This window comes from Tachyglossus aculeatus, chromosome 25, assembly GCF_015852505.1.
Source record: "Tachyglossus aculeatus isolate mTacAcu1 chromosome 25, mTacAcu1.pri, whole genome shotgun sequence".
NCBI classification, from domain to species: Eukaryota; Metazoa; Chordata; class Mammalia; order Monotremata; family Tachyglossidae; genus Tachyglossus; species Tachyglossus aculeatus.
In genome coordinates this window covers 2,182,926-2,202,654 of record NC_052090.1, presented here as the reverse complement: position 1 = coordinate 2,202,654, position 19,729 = coordinate 2,182,926, and the positions used below count along the sequence as shown (strand labels likewise).

At 43.9% G+C, this 19,729-nt stretch overlaps 1 protein-coding gene across 1 annotated transcript in view; it reads right to left on the bottom strand.

Moving 5' to 3' along the window:
• Positions 1-19,729, bottom strand: part of ROCK1 (Rho associated coiled-coil containing protein kinase 1) — a 161,587-nt gene that overhangs the window by 5,760 nt on the left and 136,098 nt on the right. The window contains exons 25-32 of the mRNA XM_038766453.1: positions 15,435-15,523; positions 14,560-14,748; positions 12,712-12,877; positions 5,828-5,898; positions 5,295-5,383; positions 4,776-4,854; positions 4,402-4,663; positions 3,507-3,714 (exon numbers count right to left, since the gene is read on the bottom strand). Of these exons, the coding sequence (XP_038622381.1) occupies positions 3,507-3,714; positions 4,402-4,663; positions 4,776-4,854; positions 5,295-5,383; positions 5,828-5,898; positions 12,712-12,877; positions 14,560-14,748; positions 15,435-15,523 (1,153 nt within the window). The remainder of the gene's footprint in view (positions 1-3,506; positions 3,715-4,401; positions 4,664-4,775; positions 4,855-5,294; positions 5,384-5,827; positions 5,899-12,711; positions 12,878-14,559; positions 14,749-15,434; positions 15,524-19,729) is intronic.

The window sequence follows — 19,729 nt, the reverse complement described above, 5'->3', positions numbered from 1 at the left end:
CGTATTCAATCAAGCCCTCAGTTCAAGAAGAATCAAACATTCTTGTCCTCTAAAAGCCATGTGGTCCCTTGGTGTGATTTTAAACTCCCCTCCAACCAAAGAAAACATGGCAGCCCCAGAATGTACGTCCCCTAGTTTCCCTCCTGCAGACTGTGGCCAAACAAGGTTTAATTCTGCAGCTCTGGGGGTTTCAATTCAATATCCCACAAGTATCCTTCTACCCTAACCCTGAATCCAGGCCAGTCCCCCTTTTTTCCCCTATAAATTGACAATTTGCCCATCAGTAAATTTGATCTCTCTCACCTAGTTTATAAAGTGATAAATTGGTTTTCTCCTGAGGAAAGAATTAACTCCATCAGGTCTGAGCTCCGCAAAGTCACTCCTGCCCCTTCTCCAATGCACCTGATCTCAACGCTCTCCGCTACTCTCCCATCATTCCCAGCAGTATCTTCAAATGAGATCTCCTCCCTCCTCTCAAGTGCTACTCCATCCACCTGTGCTTCAGACCCCATTCCCTCTCATCTCATCAAGTCTCTCGCCCCTTCCCTCCTTAACTTCCATCTTCAACCGCTCACTCTCCACTGGTTCCTTCCCCTCTGCCTTCAAATATGCCCATCTCCCCCATCCTAAAAAAACCTTCTCCTGACTCCACCTCCCCTTCTAGTTATCGCCCTATCTCGCTCCTACCATTCCTTTCCAAACTCCTAGAATGAGTCGTCTATACCCGCTGCCTCAAATTCCTCAACGCGAACTCTCTCCTTGACCCCCTCCAATCTGGCTTCCGTCCCCTGCACTCCACCGAAACTGCCCTCTCAAAGGTTACCAATGACTTCCTTCTTGCCAAATCCAATGGCTCCTACTCTATCCTAATCCTCCTCGACCTCTCAGCTGCCTTCGACACCGTGGACCACCCCCTTCTCCTCAACACTCTATGCAACCTTGGCTTCACCGACTCCGTCCTCTCCTGGTTCTCCTCTTATCTCTCCGGCCGTTCATTCTCAGTCTCCTTTGCAGGCTCCTCCTCCCCCTCCTATCCCCTTACTGTAGGGGTTCTTCAAGGGTCAGTTCTTGGTCCCCTTCTGTTCTCTATCTACACTCACTCCCTTGGTGAACTCATTCGCTCCTATGGCTTCAACTACCATCTCTGCGCTGATGACACCCAAATCTACTTCTCTGCCCCTGCTCTCTCTCCCTCCCTTCAGGCTCGTATCTCTTCCTGCCTTCAGGACACCTCCATCTGGATGTCTGCCCGCCACCTAAAACTCAATTTATACAAGACTGAACTCCTTATCTTCCCTCCCAAACCCTGCCCTCTCCCTGCCTTTCCCATCACTGTAGACGGCACTACCATCCTTCCCGTCTCACAAGCCCGCAACCTTGGTGTCTTCCTCGACTCCGCTCTCTTGTTCACCCCACACATCCAATCCGTCACCAAAACCTGCTGGTCTCACCTCCACAACATCGCCAAGATCCGCCCTTTCCTCTCCATCCAAACCGTTACCTTGCTGGTTCAATCTCTCATCCTATCCCGACTGGATTACTGCATCAGCCTCCTCTCTGATCTCCCATCCTCCTGTCTCTCCCCAGTTCTGTCTATACTTCACTCTGCTGCCCAGATCATCTTTGTGCAGAAACTCTCTGGGCATGTTACTCCCCTCCTCAAAAACCTCTAGTGGCCGCCTGTCAACCTATACATCAAGCAAAAACTCCTCACCCTGGGCTTCAAGGCTCTCCATCACCTCACCTCCCTTCTCTCCTTCTCCAGCCCAGCCCGCACCCTCCACTCCTCTGCCTCCAACCTCCTCACTGTACCTCATTCTTGCCTGTCCCGCCGTCAACCCCCGGCCCACGTCCTTCCCCTGGCCTGGAATGCCCTCCCTCCACACATCCGCCAAGCTAGCTCTCTTCCTCCTTTCAAAGCCCTACTGAGAGCTCACCTCCTCCAAGAGGCCTTCCCAGACTAAGCCCCTTTTTTCCTCTCCTCTTCCCCATCCCCCCAGCCCTACCTCCTTCCCCTCCCCACAGCACTTGTGTGTGTGTGTGTATATATATATATATATATATATATATATATATATATATACACACACACACATACATATTTGTACAGATTTATTACTCTATTTTACTTGTACATATTTACTATTCTATATATTTTGGTAATGATGTGCATATAGCTTTAATTCTGTTTGTTCCGACGATTTTGACACCTGTCTACATGTTTTGTTTTGTTGTCTGTCTCCCCCTTCTAGACTGTGAGCCCGCTGTTGGGTAGGGACCATCTCTATATGTTGCCGACTTGTACTTCCTAAGCGCTTAGTACAGTGCTCTGCACACAGTAATCGCTCAATATGACTGAATGAATGAAGGAAGGAAAGCAGCCTGAAATGAACAGAGTTAGATCCTCCTCCCACCCCTGCTTAAAACGTGAATACTCTCTTTCAGTCCTAAGAAACTTCTTTGGTCCTCAATGAATCCTCAGAATTAGTGGCTGGGGATTCTTTAAGCACCCCAATGACCTTGATTTTTTAACTCTGCTTTATTCTAGAAACTATCTGTTAGCTGGCTCTTTGATGTACAACACAACCACCTACTTTTTCTCCCTCGCATCTTTCCCAACTAACTGTTGCCCCTCTAATCTAGCTCTCAGGTATTTCCATGATCTCCTACTCTTGACCTCCAATCCCTCAAACCAACACTGAAAGAAATTATGGACCCGCTCAAGGTCACATATCAGGCAAGTGGTAGAGCCAGGATTAGAACCCAGGCCCTCGGACTCCTAGGCCAGTGCTCTTTCTACTAGGCCAGACTGCTTCTGTTACCTTGTTACCCACGGAATACCAATAAGATAATATCTTTCCGCAAAGAAAATCCTGTCTAAAACCAAAACTCTTAGGCAAAAAGACAAATACTTACGAAGTTTCTCTCCAAATTTTCAAATATTAAAAGCAAAATTAAGAGTGAATACTGAAAACCAATAAATTTTTTTGGAGAATTGTACTGCCAAGAGAAGTATGTTACATGAGCACAGACAAAATGCCCTTTCAAAGCCCAACAACTGTAATACTTAAGTGACTTTCCTAATCATCAACTGAAAAAAATCCCAAATCCATCTTTTAGTACATTGTCACAAGGAGCATTTGAGAAAATCAAAAGAGTAGAAAAACATACTGTGGTACAGAATATTCTGCTGATTTTTTTTCTAATATTTCTATTAGTATTCTTCAACTACTTCCTTTTTAGCAAGAGAGATCTATTGCGGATTAGGCAGACATTTTACAAAAAATTGAAGCAATACAGGCAAACCAGACACTTTCAATTTAAGACCCTGTGACAGAATAAATTGAATATGGAGCAAGGGTCTCTTCAGGAATTCCTCTCATCATCCCTTTTGGGGCTGATCTGCTATGAGAGTACCTGGAAGCACAGACCTGAGAGATCATGTGGCAAGATCTATTTATTATTTTCCCCACCATCACAAGAAATATGGATATTACAGTCCTCACCTGGTTTTCCCTGATGTATTTTTGACAACTTTTCGGAAAGACTGATTTGCAGTGGATCTTGTAGAAAGTGTCCTTGGGGAAGCACGGACAAAACTGGATGGTGGAGTCTTGGGGATCTTTTTTACTAAATGAGTAACCCATTTCTTCTGTTCATCCTGGGAACATGCCAACAGTAGCATATCCCTTGCTGACGTTATATCATAGCTCACTAGGAAGTGGAAGGGAAAAGAAAAAATGTCAAATAAGAACAGTTTCCTTCAATTTCTGGAAAGAAAATGGACAAGATAGTATTCAGACCAATAAGCAAAGCCAAATAAATCTGTTGTTAGTAAAAGGAGACAAATCCTAAAAGGACATGCCTAAGACCAAGGAATTAAAATTTGGGGGAATGAAATTTCACCCTACCAACCAATCACTGGTATACAGTGTGTCTCAGGTATGTGAATCTCATAGCGCTCTGTCTTGCTGGAGCAACAAAATGAAGGAAAACTTTTTTTTCAGTTCACTTGGGCTTTTTTCCGGGCAGGGATCATGCTATCATTCACTCAATCATATTTATTGAGAGCCTACTGTGTGAAGAGTACTGTACTAAGCACTTAGGAGAGTCCAATACAGCAGCAGACACATTCCCTGCCCACAACACTGTTGGGTGGGGACTGTCTCTATATGTTGCCAATTTGTACTTCCCAAGCGCTTAGTACAGTGCTCTGCACATAGTAAGTGCTCAATAAATACGACTGATGATGATGATGACAACAAGCTTACAGTCGAATTCTATGGTACTCTCTCAAGTGTTTAGTTCAGTGCTCAGCACACAGCAGGCACTCAGTAGGTGCCACTACTACTACTACTGTTATCGCCTGGAAAAGTTACGATAAAAATCATAAACTCTTACCTTTGCATGGAGAAATTAAATCTTCCTTTTTGTCTAAGTGATCCCTATGGCACTTAACATGACACCTTCGGCACTCCACAGCAGGGGGTGGCTTGAAAACATGCCACAGGGGTTTGGCACAGGCCTCACAGTTGGCTGGAAAGTGGTAGAGTGTAGGAATAAACTCGTGGCCTTTGTGATTTTGAAAGTTAGCCTTCTCTGCTTGCTGACCTGGATCCAACTCCAAATCTTTCCTACATTCACCCTCATTCGCATAGAGGATCTAGTTGAAACAAAACGGTTATTAATACTCTAGATGTGCAGGAATTACATTTTACACATACTGGAAATTTTTGTTCTTGGACAAACTTGAAAAGCTCTCAACGAATTTTCACCTGGAATATCTTTGGGATTTCTTCAGTTTCTGCTCTATATACATCCCCTTGGGTTACAGGTCTAACGTGAAATAATTTACTGAAATGAAAGAAAATATAAGGATTAAAAGTTTTAAAAAAATCACATGCATGGCAGTTGATTCCATGGTATAAAACCATGCTTCTTGCTGCCAATGCAAAATGCAAAGCCTCTGATGAACATGCTAAGGGATGTTTTCTTCCATACCTATGTTGGAAAATTCCTCCAATGCCTGGGCCATTCCAAAAGGCACAGCGATTCCTTCCCCTCTCCCAGATCAAATCTTTCTTGCTTTATTTTTAATGATTTGTTCTTAAGCCACATAATTTGGATAATACAAAATGGAAAACCCTAAAATGAACATCTTTGGGAGGTTCCCCCCACAAACATTGGCAAAACAGGAATCAGTCCACTTTTACAAATCACTTCAAAATAATCAATAAAGGATAATTCTGCGACTAATTCATCCAACCTCATACAAAAAGCAAAACAAAACTTACTCTATGTCTAGAACCATAGATGGATTAGATTGTTCCTTGTCCTGTTCATCATTATAGAACAAAATTTTTTTGCTGCTTACTACGACATACTGAAATGAGAAAAAATAGGGGGGGAAGTTATAACATAAGCTTCTCCAGGTCCACTTCATTCAAAGTGTCAAACATCACCCCATTACACATCTACTCAACTCCCTGTGATGATACCCTATTACACTATAAACACCTAGTCCTTTCCATTACCAATTATTTTTAAACCCTATCAAAACAGCTGCATTGTAAAATGATAATATCAACTAATTGCTGCACTGGAAAAGTGTAATAAATACCATTAATTAGCATTATTACTCCTGGAAAAACTCCCCAAATCATTCTGTCGGGAAGAATTAGAGTCCAAGGTAACTGTTTTCCCATCTGAAACTCTAGTAAGCCATTATTTTGAAATCAGTCCTAGCTCCTCAGTAGTTTGCAGTAACAACAGTGTTCTAAAAGAATATTACAACAGTTAGACACCAATTTAAACGAGCATGGCATACCTGTTTCTTCCAGCCATATCGTTTTATATTTCCTCTGTTGGGCACTGAAAGCCAACCTTCAATTCTGGACTCTGGATTCAAAAAAAGACCCGTTACAATAATTGGGTGGATGACAAAAGAAAATGTAAGGAAGTCAGCTTGATCGCATGCAGCAACAGCCGTTCCAACAAGCTAAATGAAAGTGTTGTCATTTGTTCTCTCATGCTTCAACCACAAATTAACTTTTTAATAGCCATACAAAACGGCAGGAAAAAAATCATAAAGCCACTTTTTCATACGATCAACACTTAACACTTAATTACAAAAGAGGAAAGAGGGTTCATCTCTTTCCGAGCCAGGCAGGACTGCGTTGAAGAATGAGTTGCAGCTTAAATGGGGTATGACTGAAAAAAGATTCTCGGTAGAAATGCCATTTAACATCCAGTCACACTAAAACACTTAGCAGAATGATGCGGCGAGTGAAACAAGCCACAGCAACAGTTAACACAAGGGCAAGAGCAAGCACAAGTACACAAGGATCCTATTACTCACAGAAGACAAGAATAGAAGATAAATAAATAAGGAATGCAGGAAGAATCAACTAGATATAAAGAATAAGAGACAAGTAGTTTATTTGGTTTCCATCCAGGTATACATACCCTAATCACTCGTCAGAAACTACCCAAACCTATAATCAAGGCTTTGTAAACTATAAAAATATCCCTGTAGAACTAGCCTTCCTGGGATTTTCCTAGCATAAAAAAGAACTCTGAAAAATGCCAGCTGATACTCTATACAGGTTTGCAGTAGTAGAACTGTGTTTTTTACTTATGAAAGTTACGGAGGATAACAATTTTGATTTTATAGAAACCCTGGAACCAACGAATTCACAGAAAAGAATTGCCTAGAACAAACTACTTCCTTGAATTGTTCCGACATATCCTCAGTCGTCCCTTAAGGAGGGAAGTCAGAATACAACTCCAGCCTCCCCAAATAAAAAATTTCCAGTTGCTCCCTTCAATAACTGGATGCCAACCTCAACTCTGAGCCCTTTATAAGGCAGGGACTGGGCCCAATCCAATTATCTTGTCTCTAGCCCAGCACTTCGTAGAATGCTTAGCATATAGTAAACACTTAACAGATGTCACTATATTATTATTATTACCACTATCAACTTCATCCTTCCACTCGGTACCCCATAACTCCTTCCTCTCCCCCTCCCCATCCCCCCACCCTACCTCCCCACAGCACCTGTATATATGTTTGTACAGATTTATTACTCTATTTATTTTACTTGTACATATTTACACATTCTATTTATTTTATTCTGTTAATACGTTTTGTTTCGTTGTCTGTCTCCCCCTTCTACACTGTGAGCCCGCTGTTGGGTAGGGACCGTCTCTATATGTTGCCAACTTGTACCTCCCAAGCGCTTAGTACAGTGCTTTGCACACAGTAAGCGCTCAATAAATATGATTGAATGAATGAATGAATAACTGGTTCAATGAATGCTGAAAGTGATGTACATGCATACTGTTTAAACGATCAAATGAAATAATTGATTACTGCATCAGCTGCCTTTCTGATCTCCCATCCTCCTGTCTCTCCCCACTTCAGTCTATACTTCACTATGCTGTCCGGATTATCTTTGTACAGAAACGCTCTGGGCAAGTCACTCCTCCTCAAAAACCTCCAGTGGTTTGCCTGTCAACCTACGAATCAAGCAAAAAGCTCCTCACTCTCGGCTTCAAGGCCCTCCATCACCTCCCCCCATCCTACCTCACCTCCCTTCTCTAGCCCAGCCCACACCCTCTGCTACTCTGCCGCTAACCTCCTCACTGTGCCTCGTTCTCACCTGTCCCGCCATCAACCCCTGGCCCACGTCCTTCCCCTGGCCTGGAATGCCCTCCCTCCACACATCCGCCAAACTAGCTCTCTTCCTCCCTTCAAAGCCCTACTGAAAGCTCACCTCCTCCAGAAGGCCTTCCCAGACTGAGCCCCCTTTTTGCTCTCCGCCTCCCCATCACCCCTCCTCCTCCCTCTGCCCTACCTCTTTCCCCTCCCCACAGCACTTGTATATATTTGTACATATTTATTACTTTATTTTACATGTACATATTTTCTACTCTATTTTATTAATGACGTGCATACAGCTATAATTCTATTTATTCTGATGGTTTTGACACCTGTCTACTTGTTTTGTTGTCTGTCTCCCCCTTCTAGACCGTGAGCCCGTTGTTGGGTAGGGACCGTCTCTATATGTTGCCAACTTGTACTTCCCAAGTGCTTAGTGCAGTGGTCTGCACACAGTAAGTGCTCAATAAATACGATTGATTGAATGAATGAATGAAACAATGACAGTGCTCCAATGCAGATTTTTGTGTATGTTCCCAGTGACTATTACAAAATGGAAAGTCTTTCCAAAAGTTATCTGTTAGCAAAGTGTCAGAAGGGGTAAGTATCCAACAATGCAACTAAAATACTGTTAAAGCCTGCCAGCTGTGAAGAAATGGCTTAAGAAAATCCAGTTGAGTCTACAAAGTCTAGAACAGGACAAGAATAGTATCTAATAACTCTATTGTTCTCTTCCAAAAGCTTAGTATAATCTTCTGCACAGAGCAAGCACTCAATAAATACTATCATCTGAAACCTGAAGACTGACAAATACCATTAACTGCTTAGTGCCCTAGCCTATGCAGGTTGGCAGTATTATTTTAACTGAAATAATGACAAAATTTTAGTCAATTCTTTTGTCCAAATCTTTGTACTCCTGCATCCTTTGCACTTTTTTGATCTGAAAATAAGTTCATGAAGCTTTACTGTGCTGCAGACCAGCTGCTGGTCATTCATTCAATCGTATTTACTGAGCGCTTACTGTGGGCAGAGCACTGCACTAAACGCTTGGGAAGTACAAGTTGGCAACATATAGACAGTCCCTACCCAACAACGGGCTAACAGTTTAGAAGGGGGAGACAGACAACAAAACAAAACACGTAGGTGTAGCTATATGCACATCATTAATAAAACAGAGTAGTAAGTATGTACAAGTAAAATAAATAGACTAATAAATACGTACAAATATTTACAAGGGCTGTGGGGAGGGGAAGGAGGTAGGATGGGGGGGTGATGGGGAGGGGAGGAGGCAAGAAAAAAGGGGGCTCAGTCTGGGAAGGCCTCCTGGAGGAGGTGAGCTCTCAGTAGGGCTTTGAAGGGAGGAAGAGAGCTAGTTTGGCGGATGTATGGAGAGAGGGCATTCCAGGCCAGGGGAAGGACGTGGGCCAGGGGCTGACGGCGGGACAGGCGAGAACGAGGCACAGTGAGAAGGTTAGTGGCAGAGGAGCAAAGGGTGCGGGCTGGGCTGTAGAAGGAGAGAAGGGAGATGAGGTAGGAGGGAGTGAGGTGATGGACAGCCTTGAAGCTGAGAGTGAGGAGTCTTTGCTTGATTTGTAGGTTAACAAGCAACCACTGGAGATTTCTGAGGAGGGGAGTGACATGCCCAGACCGTTTCTGTACAATATCTCAAGTTTACAATACAATACGTTTCTGTACAATACAATACCTGGTCGATACCTCTTTAACAAAGTCTGTTCTCTCAATTAAGTTTTCACTGTAGGAGGAAAAGATCTGGCTTTTCTACAGATTTCCCTCATACTTCCAAAAAAGGGCTATCCCACCTTCTCCCAGCTTACATTGTATTGTTAAACAATGGATAAGCTGTGACCAAAGGGAGGAGCCCAGCAAACTGGGCCTGACCCAGGAACGTCCACACAGTCCAAACATGGGACAACACAGGTCCAATTTAGGGTAACCTTAGGTAAAAATGGGGAAAAGGTAAAGGGAGGGGAAAACAAATAGCACTGTGGCCCACAGATATCACAGTGGCTATTTCCAGAAGCTTCTACATCCACACTTGGGATTCAAGGCTCAATAGCCACTGTGAATAGCATGTTTCTGTGCTCTTCACCTACTAGAGTGCTGTCAGACCTACCCAGATTTTAGGCTAGAATGAAGTTATTTTGTAATTTTCCAATATTTTTTATGGTATCTGTTAAGCGCTTACATTGTGCCAGGCACTGTATTAAGCGCTGGGGTAGGTACAAGTTACTCGGCTTGGACACAATCCGTGTCCCACATAGGACTCACAGTCTTAATCCCCACCCAGCGCTTAAAACAGTGCTTGGCACATAGTAAGCACTTAACAAAAACCACCATTATTATTTTACAGATGAGGTAACTGAGGCACAGAGAAGTTAAGTGACTTGCCCACGGTCACACAGCAGACACGTGGCAGAGTGGGATTAGAAACCAGGTCCTTCTGACTCCCAGGCGATTTACTAGGTCACACAGCTTCTCTGTTTAAATCAGGACTATGTTTAAATAGTCCAGTTTAAATCAGGACTATTTAAATCATTAGTTATTTCCTTATTTTAATGTTTGTCACATAGGAAAAAGCTTCCAAGCTATCAAAACCTTGAAAAAATATATATGCATGGATATTACTAACATGGCATTCAAAATATTAGATAAATCCATTTAACAGAAATATATTGCCATGGACATTTGTGGACAGGGAATGTGTCTGTTCATTCTTGTACAGTGCTCTGCACATAGTAAGTGCTCAATAAATTTAACTGAATGAATATGCAGCCTCTGTATGTAGATATCTATACAGAAATTGTTATATTTAGCAAAAAATAAATTTATGAAATGTGATATATTTAACATAGGTATTATTAAACTAAGCATACTATAAGAAATGTGGAGTGTATGTTTATTTAAATATGCAAGTATATGCTCAAATGAGGTTGGGTATACTCCCAACCAATGGGGGACAAAAGCTCAAAATGCTCAGGCTCTTTGGCTTTAGGGTTTGAATGTTTTACTAGTGCTTTCCTACATCTATACATTTATTGGGGATGGTTAATGTTATGCTACACCATGGATTCTCCATGAAGTGAAAATCTGTGCGTTATTTTTAATCCTCTCCACCAAATTTCAATCATCCGGATTCCATTTTTGTTATCAGGAATGCCAACCTTACTTCAGAACCAATTCTGATACAGGGCAGTCCAACTCTCAACACCTGTGAAGGCCACTACCGAAGCAGCCCTCTATAATCTCTAGAGAACACTTTAATAGTTTGCGTGTGGGGAGCAAGCCGACTCTACTCTTCTTGCCAAGAGGTCTCACAAAAGCAAAACTTACACTCTACCTAATACAAATCTCAGTTCCCTCGGCTGTAAAATGTGGATTATAACTGTGAGCTCCATGTGGGGCATGTATGTGTCCAACCTGATTACCCTGTAACTGCCCCGGCATTTAGTACAGTGCCTGGCAGACGGTAAGCGCTTCACAAAAACAATAAAAAAAAAAACCCTCAAAAAACAACTAGTATTGAAATGTCCTGGCCCCTTTTCATTCGTTCATTCAATCGTATTCATTGAGCGCTTACTGAGTGCAAAGCACTGTACTAAACGCTCTGGAGAGTACAATGTAACAATAAACAGACACAGTCCCTGCCCATAACGAGCTTTTTACATTCTGCTGGTTGCTTCTGCCATTCAAAGGAAGCTAACAGGTACAAGACGCTAAAGTATAAATAACTCACTTTAATCAACTCAGACCAGACCCAGTTAAATTCTTCTGCAGTCAACAAACCTGACTCTCTTTACCAGTTCACAGCTTCAATATTGTAGAATAAAAATGGATAAGTAGAGGGTGGAAGAAGTCAAAGAGTACAGAGTCAGAATTTATGATTTCAAACTCTTAGACATGATAGTTTCTTGATCAAGTTTCACAAGACATTGGAAAGTTCTGAGGGGTGGAGAAACATAGACTGAACGTTTCCTTTTTTTCTTAGAAAAATGCTCTGGGCAGCTGAGTGAAGTAGGGACTGGAGTGGAGAGAGACAGGAGGCAAGGAGGCTGATGCTGTAGTCAAGGCAGGATAGGAGAAGTGCTTAGATCAATGCGGTAGCAGTTTGGATGGAAAGGAAGGGATGAATTCTAGAGATGTTGTGCCGATCAAATGGGCAGGATTTAATGACAGACAGTGTGCAAACTGAATGAGAGCACTGAGTTGAAGAAAATGCCAGTTACAGGCTTGTGAGACAGTGAGGGTGGTGGCGGTGTCTACAGTGATGGGAAAGACTGCAGGAGGATGGGGCAAAATGGGTTAATTTAGGCTTGGAAACCCTCTTTAAATCCCCAAACCCAGCTGCCCACCCCAATCCTGCTGCACACCTCCTCTGCCCTCAGCCCCACTTTCTTCTGTCCCCATTCTGGGACTGGGTCGCCAGCTGGTTGAGGAACACTGGGAACCACGGTAGCATGGCCCCAGAACACTGTGCTAGCCCTGGGACAGGAACACACTACTGTAAATATTTTTTATGTTTGTCTCCCTCAGAGTGCAAGCTCCTCGTGCACAAGGAACGTGCCACTTTGTTACTGAGCACCGCCCAAGGGCCTGGTACAGGGCACCGCACCAAATGGGTGCTCGGTAAATGCTACTATTACAACTTTTGAAGAGCTACACCTCTGTGTGCGGCCCTGCCTCTTTTGAAGGCTAACGGCTACTGTTGTGGGAAGGGGCTCGCCAAGACTGTCTCAACAATTTGCAAAGAAGAAGCTGCTGCCAAACCACTGGAAATGCAGCGAAGCACCAGGGAACATACCTTCCCAAGGCTGGCCTTTTCCGCCGTGTCAGCCTGAGGGACTCCCAAACCTCAACGGCCCAACCGCACAGTGTTGTTTTGGGGGTACTGCTCAGCCCAAGCTAATCTAAATCATAATCACGGTTTCCTCTCCCTTCAACATAATAGGGCTAAATAAGTGGATTAAACTTTCAGAACCAAGAATTCCTAAGGTGTAAAGCAAGCAGACCCGGGTGAAATAAAGTGCACTTACCTACAAGGTTCCCATCAGTCTCATCAGCCTGAAGGCTGGCCACACTGCCAGAATCCATTCCAAGTAGAAGGTCTGAAAGTTTACTGTGTAATTGCTCTATATCACTCTCTTTGCTGGCCAGCTGCATCTGAAGCTCATTCCGATGGGTGGACTCTTCCACCAATTGCTGCATTTATTGAAGTGTACATCACCACAAACACCAAAAAGGAGAATAGTTTTGAACAAATTATGTTGAATAATAATCCCCCCGCCGGAGCCCATAGCGGCAGATGGCTGGCTTCGGAGAGATCACAAGGACTAGGCACTTTTAATGAGGACTCCAAAAAAATTACCTTAATAGTCTATTAGAATAAAGAGAAGAATCAGAACAGAGAAGCAGCGTAGCTTAGTGGAAAGAGCATGGGTTCTGGATTCTAATCCCAGCTCTGCCACTTGTCTGCTTTATGACCTTGGATACGGCACTGTACTTCTCTGTACCTCAGTTACTTCATCGGTAAAATGGGGATTAAGACTGTGAGCCTCAAGTGGGACAACCTGATTTCCTTGTATCTACCCCAGTGCTTAGAACAGTGCTTGACACATAGTAAGTGCTTAACAAATACCATAATAATAATATTATTATTAATTACTATTATTAATAAAGGGGCTCCTACAAGGGCTTGAAAAAGGAGAAGCTTTCGCTTTGCTTTGTTTTCGCCAAGTGCTTTTGGATCAAGCATACAGTTTTAAAAGTATAAAGGCCATACTGAAACAGTTTTGCTTTCAGTCCAAAATGCAATAATTTTACCTAAATGCATTACTTACATAGTAGGCTTGCCATTTCCCCTTCAGAGGAGTGATAATCTAACCCGTGACTCAAAAAAAAAGCGGGGTGGCGGCAACAAACACAGACACGTTTTCCAGTTTGCTTATTGCCTAGTGTCTGCACCTCTTAATTACGTTTCTGTACCAAAGTTCATTTCTGCCTCTGCCTCTCTGGGTCTCCGGGGAAACTGGGAAACCCTGCTTTTGGGCAGGCTGGTGCAACCTGTGGAATTTGACAGCCAGCATCAATGAGGAACAGGGCAAGGAGGGGATGGAAAGGGAACGACCACGGGCTTTGGACTCAGAGATCATGGGTTCTAATTCCGGCTCTGCCGATTGTCAGCTGTGACTTTGGGCAAGTCACTGAACTTCTCTGTGCCTCAGTTACCTCATCTGTAAAATGGGGATTAAGACTGCGAGCCCCCTGTGGGACAACCTGATCACCCTGTAACCTCCCCATCGCCTAGAACAGTGCTTTGCACACAGTAGGTGCTTAATAAATGCCATTATTATTATTATTACTATTATTATTATTAAGGGTAAGATGATGTGAGGGAGGGTCCAAGTTGGGAAGGTGGGAGTGGGGGGTCTCTAGCTTCTGGTCTCTCCTCCATTCCTTCCTGTTCCTGTGAGCTCCCCACCTGGAGGGTAAAAAAAGACGACCCTCGACTCCTAGAGCCTTCAAGCACCGCTTTGCTCTCCTTATTGAGTTAGCCTCACACCTTTTAAAATCGGGCTACTAAGCGTAGATGAATATAAGTATTAATATTTAATATTTATATTTAAATACATAAAAATACAATTAAATGCACTTGGCCTAATATAACATTTACATTTAATATTAATATTTAAAGTTATATACCAGATTTGTATTTCATATATTAAGTGTAAGACCTTAATATAATGCCTGAAAAATATACTTTCAATTAAAATTCTAATTTTGGTTTTCCTGATAGCAGAATGAAAATTATCAAGTGGCTCTGTGTTCCTTGGTGCCTGCAGTCTAACTGTTAAAACAGAGGCAGTATAGGAAACATTCATTACCGCTTGCATTTCGTTGAGTTCCTTCTGGTATTTCACCACCATCTGATTGAATTTCTCTTTTTCTTGATTGAGATCCAGTTGGAGTTTTCGGTTTTCTTTTTCTTTCTTTCTCAAATCTTGGGTATTTGCTTTCTTCCTATCAATTTTAAAGTCTTTGCGATTCATTATCTCTGCCAACTTGTTCACAGCCTATTTAATGCAAAAGTAAATAGAAGTGATAGATTTTCTTACATCCACCTGAAACGTCTTCCTAAATGGATAAAATGGCTTCAAAAATTAGAGGTGAGAGAAATGTGCTCTAATTCTGGAAGTTAGGTTTCCTGAAGGCCAGAGCGACTAAACTCACCATAGAAAACTTCTCTATGTGAGCCCATTCTTATGTCTACAAGGTTCCCCCAGCCTTACGTACTAATCTGCGGTAAAAAAAACCCTGAATTTTCCAATTATAAAATTCAACAGCAGTGTGTAGGTTAGGCAGAGTTTGTGACGCACATGTGGGAGGGGGGTGCGTGTGTGTGTGCGCATGTGAGCACGCATGAGCAGAAGCAAGTGAGACATGCCAGATATCTACTGGGGGCTCTTAATCTGCCCTGCACCATGAAGAACGCATCTATTAAGCCAGGCAGAAAATGTTCAGGGTCTCAAACGATCTATCGTATGGCCCTAAGAAGTTTTTGCATCTTGTTTTTGCCCCAGTTCAGATACCGCTGTTGCACTCGCTTTCGTGAAGTCTGCTTATACTTCTGGCTGCTCCAAAGCACCAAGTACGAGTCTTCTCCCTTCTTTCTACACCAGCCCCTAACTCCGTGTGTCATATTCGCACAGGTCCTTGATGAAAAAATATAAAACACTAGGAAAAAGGTGAAAGCACATACCTGGGTTTTCAGGGTCCTTTCAGTGTTAATATGCTTTTCATAAGCAGCTTTGAGATTACTGATTTCCTCTTCTTTCTTCAATCTGTATTCTGTTAAAACAAATTCCAGGGCATGTCAAGTTCATCCTACTACAGAATGAATTTTTCCAACATCTCATTCAAAGTATGATGGAAGCATTAACTTGCCACTGTCAGTCATTCTCTACACTTCAACTACTTTCATTCAATAGTATTTGTTGAGCGCATTCTGTGTGCAGAGCACTGTACTAAGCGTTTGGAAAGTACAATTCGGGAACAGATAGACACAATCCCTACCCAACAATGGGCTCACAGTCTAGAAGGGGGAGCCAGACAACAAAACAAAACAAGTCGACAGGCATCAATAACATCAAAATAAATAGAATTATAGATATATATATATACATCATTAATAAAATAAATAGAATAATAAATATGTACAAATATACACAAGTGCTGTGGGGTGGGGACGGGGGTAGAGCAGGGGAAGGGAATAGGGGCAATGGGGAGGGAAGCAGGAGCAGAGGAAAAGGAGGGCTCAGTCTTGGGAAGACCTCCTGGAGGAAGGCTTTGAATGGCGCGGGGGCTGGGGGGGAGAGCTAGTTTGGCAGATATGAGCAGGGAGAGCATTCCAGGCCAGAGGTAGGACGTGGGCCAGGGGTTGACGACGGGACAAGGCAAGAATGAGGCACAGTGAGGAAGTTAGTGGCAGGGGAGTGGAAGGTGCGGGCTGGGCTTTAGGAGAGAAGGAGCTGAGGTAGGAGGGAGCTAAGTGATGGAGAGCTTCAAAGCCAATAGTAAGGAGTTTTTGCTTCATGTAAAGGTTGCCAGGCAACCACTGGAGATTTTTGAGGAGGGGGGTGACACACCCATAGCGTTTCTATACAAAGATAATCCGGGCAGCAGAGTGAAGTATAGACTGAAGTGGGGAGAGACAGAAGGATGGGAGATCAGAAAGGAGGCTGATGCAGTAATCCAGTCGGGATAGGATGAGAGATTGTACCAACAAGGTAGTGGTTTGGATGGAAAGGATAGGGCGGATCTTGGCAATGTTGTGCGGGTGAGACCGGCAGATTTTGATGACGGATTGGAGGTGTGGGGTGAATGAGAGAGCGGAGTCACGGATGACGCGAAGGTTGCAGGCTTGTGAGACGGGAAAGATGGTAGTGCCGTCCACAGTGATGGGCAAGACAAGGACTACGTAGCCTGAGGTCACTTACGGTGACCGTGCTGCGAGGTCATACTAAATGGTCGCCACTCTACTCCCAGATGCTTGCTAGCTCTAGAGCATAACAGACTCCCTCTCTTTAGCGAGTAAAGGAAATTTAAGTCCAGGTGACCTCAAGGTGCACCTCCCCCTCACATTCCCAGGTGGCCAAGGAACACACAGCTCCTTGTCTTGCAGTGTTCCCGGAGTGGAGGAATTTCTGATGAGATAACTGACCCCAGGGTCAAAGATACGGACAGCTCTTTGTACATTCTGATGTCACGGTCATCCCTCACCTAATGCCTACCATGTAGAGACTAGCCCAGGCTGAGTGTGGCTCAGGGTGAGAAAAGAAGGGATGACTGCTAAAATCCACACTTTCCTCTCCGTCCAAACTCCTACTACGCTGATCTACTACTTTATCCTATAGCACCTGGACTACTGCAACTGCCTCCTCACTGACATCCCCTCCTCCAGTCTCTCCTCATTCCAATCCACAATTCAGTTTTCTAAAAAATCCATTCAATCCACATCTCCCCGCACTGTAATAACTTCCAGCGGTCGCCCATCCACCATAGCAAACAGAAACTCCTTACTGTCAGCTTTAAAGCACTAAGTTACCTTGCCTGCTCCTATGTGACCTCACTGATCTCCTACTATAGCCCAGCCCACGAACTTTGCTCCTGTAGCCCCAGCCTGCTTACTTTCGCCCCCGCATTTCATCTACCACCACCCTTCCCTAAATCATCCCTTTGGCCAGGAACACCCTCCTCCTCCCTATTTGCAGGTTTACCAAGGTCACATCTCCTCCAAAAGGCCTTGCACTTGGATTTGCACCTTTTATTCACTGCACCCTCAGCCCCACAGCACTTATGCATGTATTTGTAATTTTTTTATTTATATTAATGTCTGCACATTGTGGGCAGGGAACGTGTCTATTAGCTCTGCTACGTTGTATTCTCCCAATCGGCACAGTGCTCCGCACACAGTAAGCGTTCAAAAAATACGACATTGATTGAGGCCTTCCCCGAATAAGTCTTCTCTTCCCTGACTCCTTCCCCTTCCGTGTTGTCCATCTGTACCCTTTGGACACTTGATATTCCCTCCACCCTCAACCCCACAGCAATTATGTAAAAGTCTGTAATTTATTTATATCGTCTGCCTCTCCCTCTAGACTGCAAACTCATTGTGGACGGGGAAGGTGTCTACCAACTCTACTGCACCTTACTCTTCCAAAAGCTTAGCACAGTGCTCTCTACACAATAAGAACTCAACAATTACCACTGACTGATGACCACAGCTTGGGAAGGAGGAAATCAGAGCCACATTGAGAAGGACCCAAGAGACAGAGCTGACTTTAAGGATCCTGAGGAGACAGATGCAGAAAACTAAACCTTGACTCTCATGAAGATGGGTTCCCAAGTCATTCCCAACAGAAACAGGACTTGAGATCACATTCTTGCTTGGGATAATTGGGAAGGGTTAACATTTGTTCCATGGAGTGGGGTTGTTCTTGGGAATTGAACTTTATAGTCCCTTAGAGAGTCTGGGACCGTTTCTTAGTCTCTACCTCTCCCAATAATAATAATAATAATAATAATAATGGCATTTATTAAGCGCTTACTATGTGCAAAGCACTGTTCTAAGCGCTGGGGAGGTCCCAAGCACCTGGGATATGGCTCTGGCAGTAATAGGAACTGGATGGACCATGGGCATGTCAGGTGATATAGTTCAAACTGGAAGTGATCTTCCAAAAAGTCTAGATGGTTACCACAGGTCTATGGGAAGCAGTGTGGCCGACTGGACAGAGCAAAAGCCTAAAACTGAGAGGACCTGGGATCTAATCCCAGCTCTGCCACTTAACTGCTGGGTGACTCTGGGGAAGTTACTTAACTTCTCTGTGCCTCAGTTTCCTCAAAGGCAAAATGGGGACGCTATACCTGCTCACCCTCCTACGTAGACTGTGAGCCCCATGTGTGACAGGGAGTGTGCCTGATCTGATTAGCTCAAATCCACTCCAGCGCTTAGAATGATGCTTGACCCATAGTAAGAGCTTAACAAATAACAACAATTATTATTATGCAACGTTATGTTGCTAACTTTTGGAAAAATACCAGTTGAGACACCTTTTTCAAGTGGCAAGAGAGTTGGATGAGATCAGAATCATTCTAAACTTTCACACGTACACATGGAAGAAGAGGATTAGAAAGCAGCGTGGCCTGGTGGAAAGAGCACATTGGCCTGGGTGTCAGAGATCTTGTCGTCTCCGACCCACAGCGACGCCAGGGACACATCTCTCCCAGAACGCCCACCTCCATACGCAATCATTCTGGAAGTGTATGCAGGGAGTTTTCTTGGTAAAAATATGGAAGTGGTTTACCACTGCCTCCTTCCACGCAGTAAACTTGAGCCTCCGCTCTCGACACTCTCCCATGCCACTGCTGCCCAGCACAGGTGAGTTTAGACTTAGAGCAGATCGTCTTCCACTCACTACGCCACTGCCCAAGCTAGGAATGGAATGGATATGCCGTGCTTGACTCTCCCTTCCATAGTTGAGACTGGTAGATTACTGGAAACTCACTCTCCAAGTGCGACCCTGAGAGGGAGGAGTCGGAGGATTTGAGTTCTACTCCCGGCTCCGCCACTTGTCGGCCGGTGACCTTGCAAAATACCTATTAAGACTTTGAACCCCATGGGGGACGGATTATCTTGCATCTTCACCAGGGCTTGGCATATAGTAAATGTTTAACAAATACCATTTAAAAAAAAAAGGTGAGCAGTATACTGCCCGACCAATCCACCCATATCCGATTAGCTGTAGGACTGACTGAGGGGAGCTACTTTGGACCTGGCCAATAAAGATCAGAATCAGTTGGCCTCCTTTGTAAGAACCTTGGCTAAGGGTGTAAACAGGAGTGGGACTGAGGGGATGCTATCCTTCGTGACCAGCTCCAAATTAGGAGTGGCTTGTTTAGAAATGGGAGACTCTGCTCTATCCCAGTTGTGTGGCCCACCATCCTCTACCTCAGTTTGCTGCAATGGTAAGGCAGGTGACTACTAGGGAAGCAGCG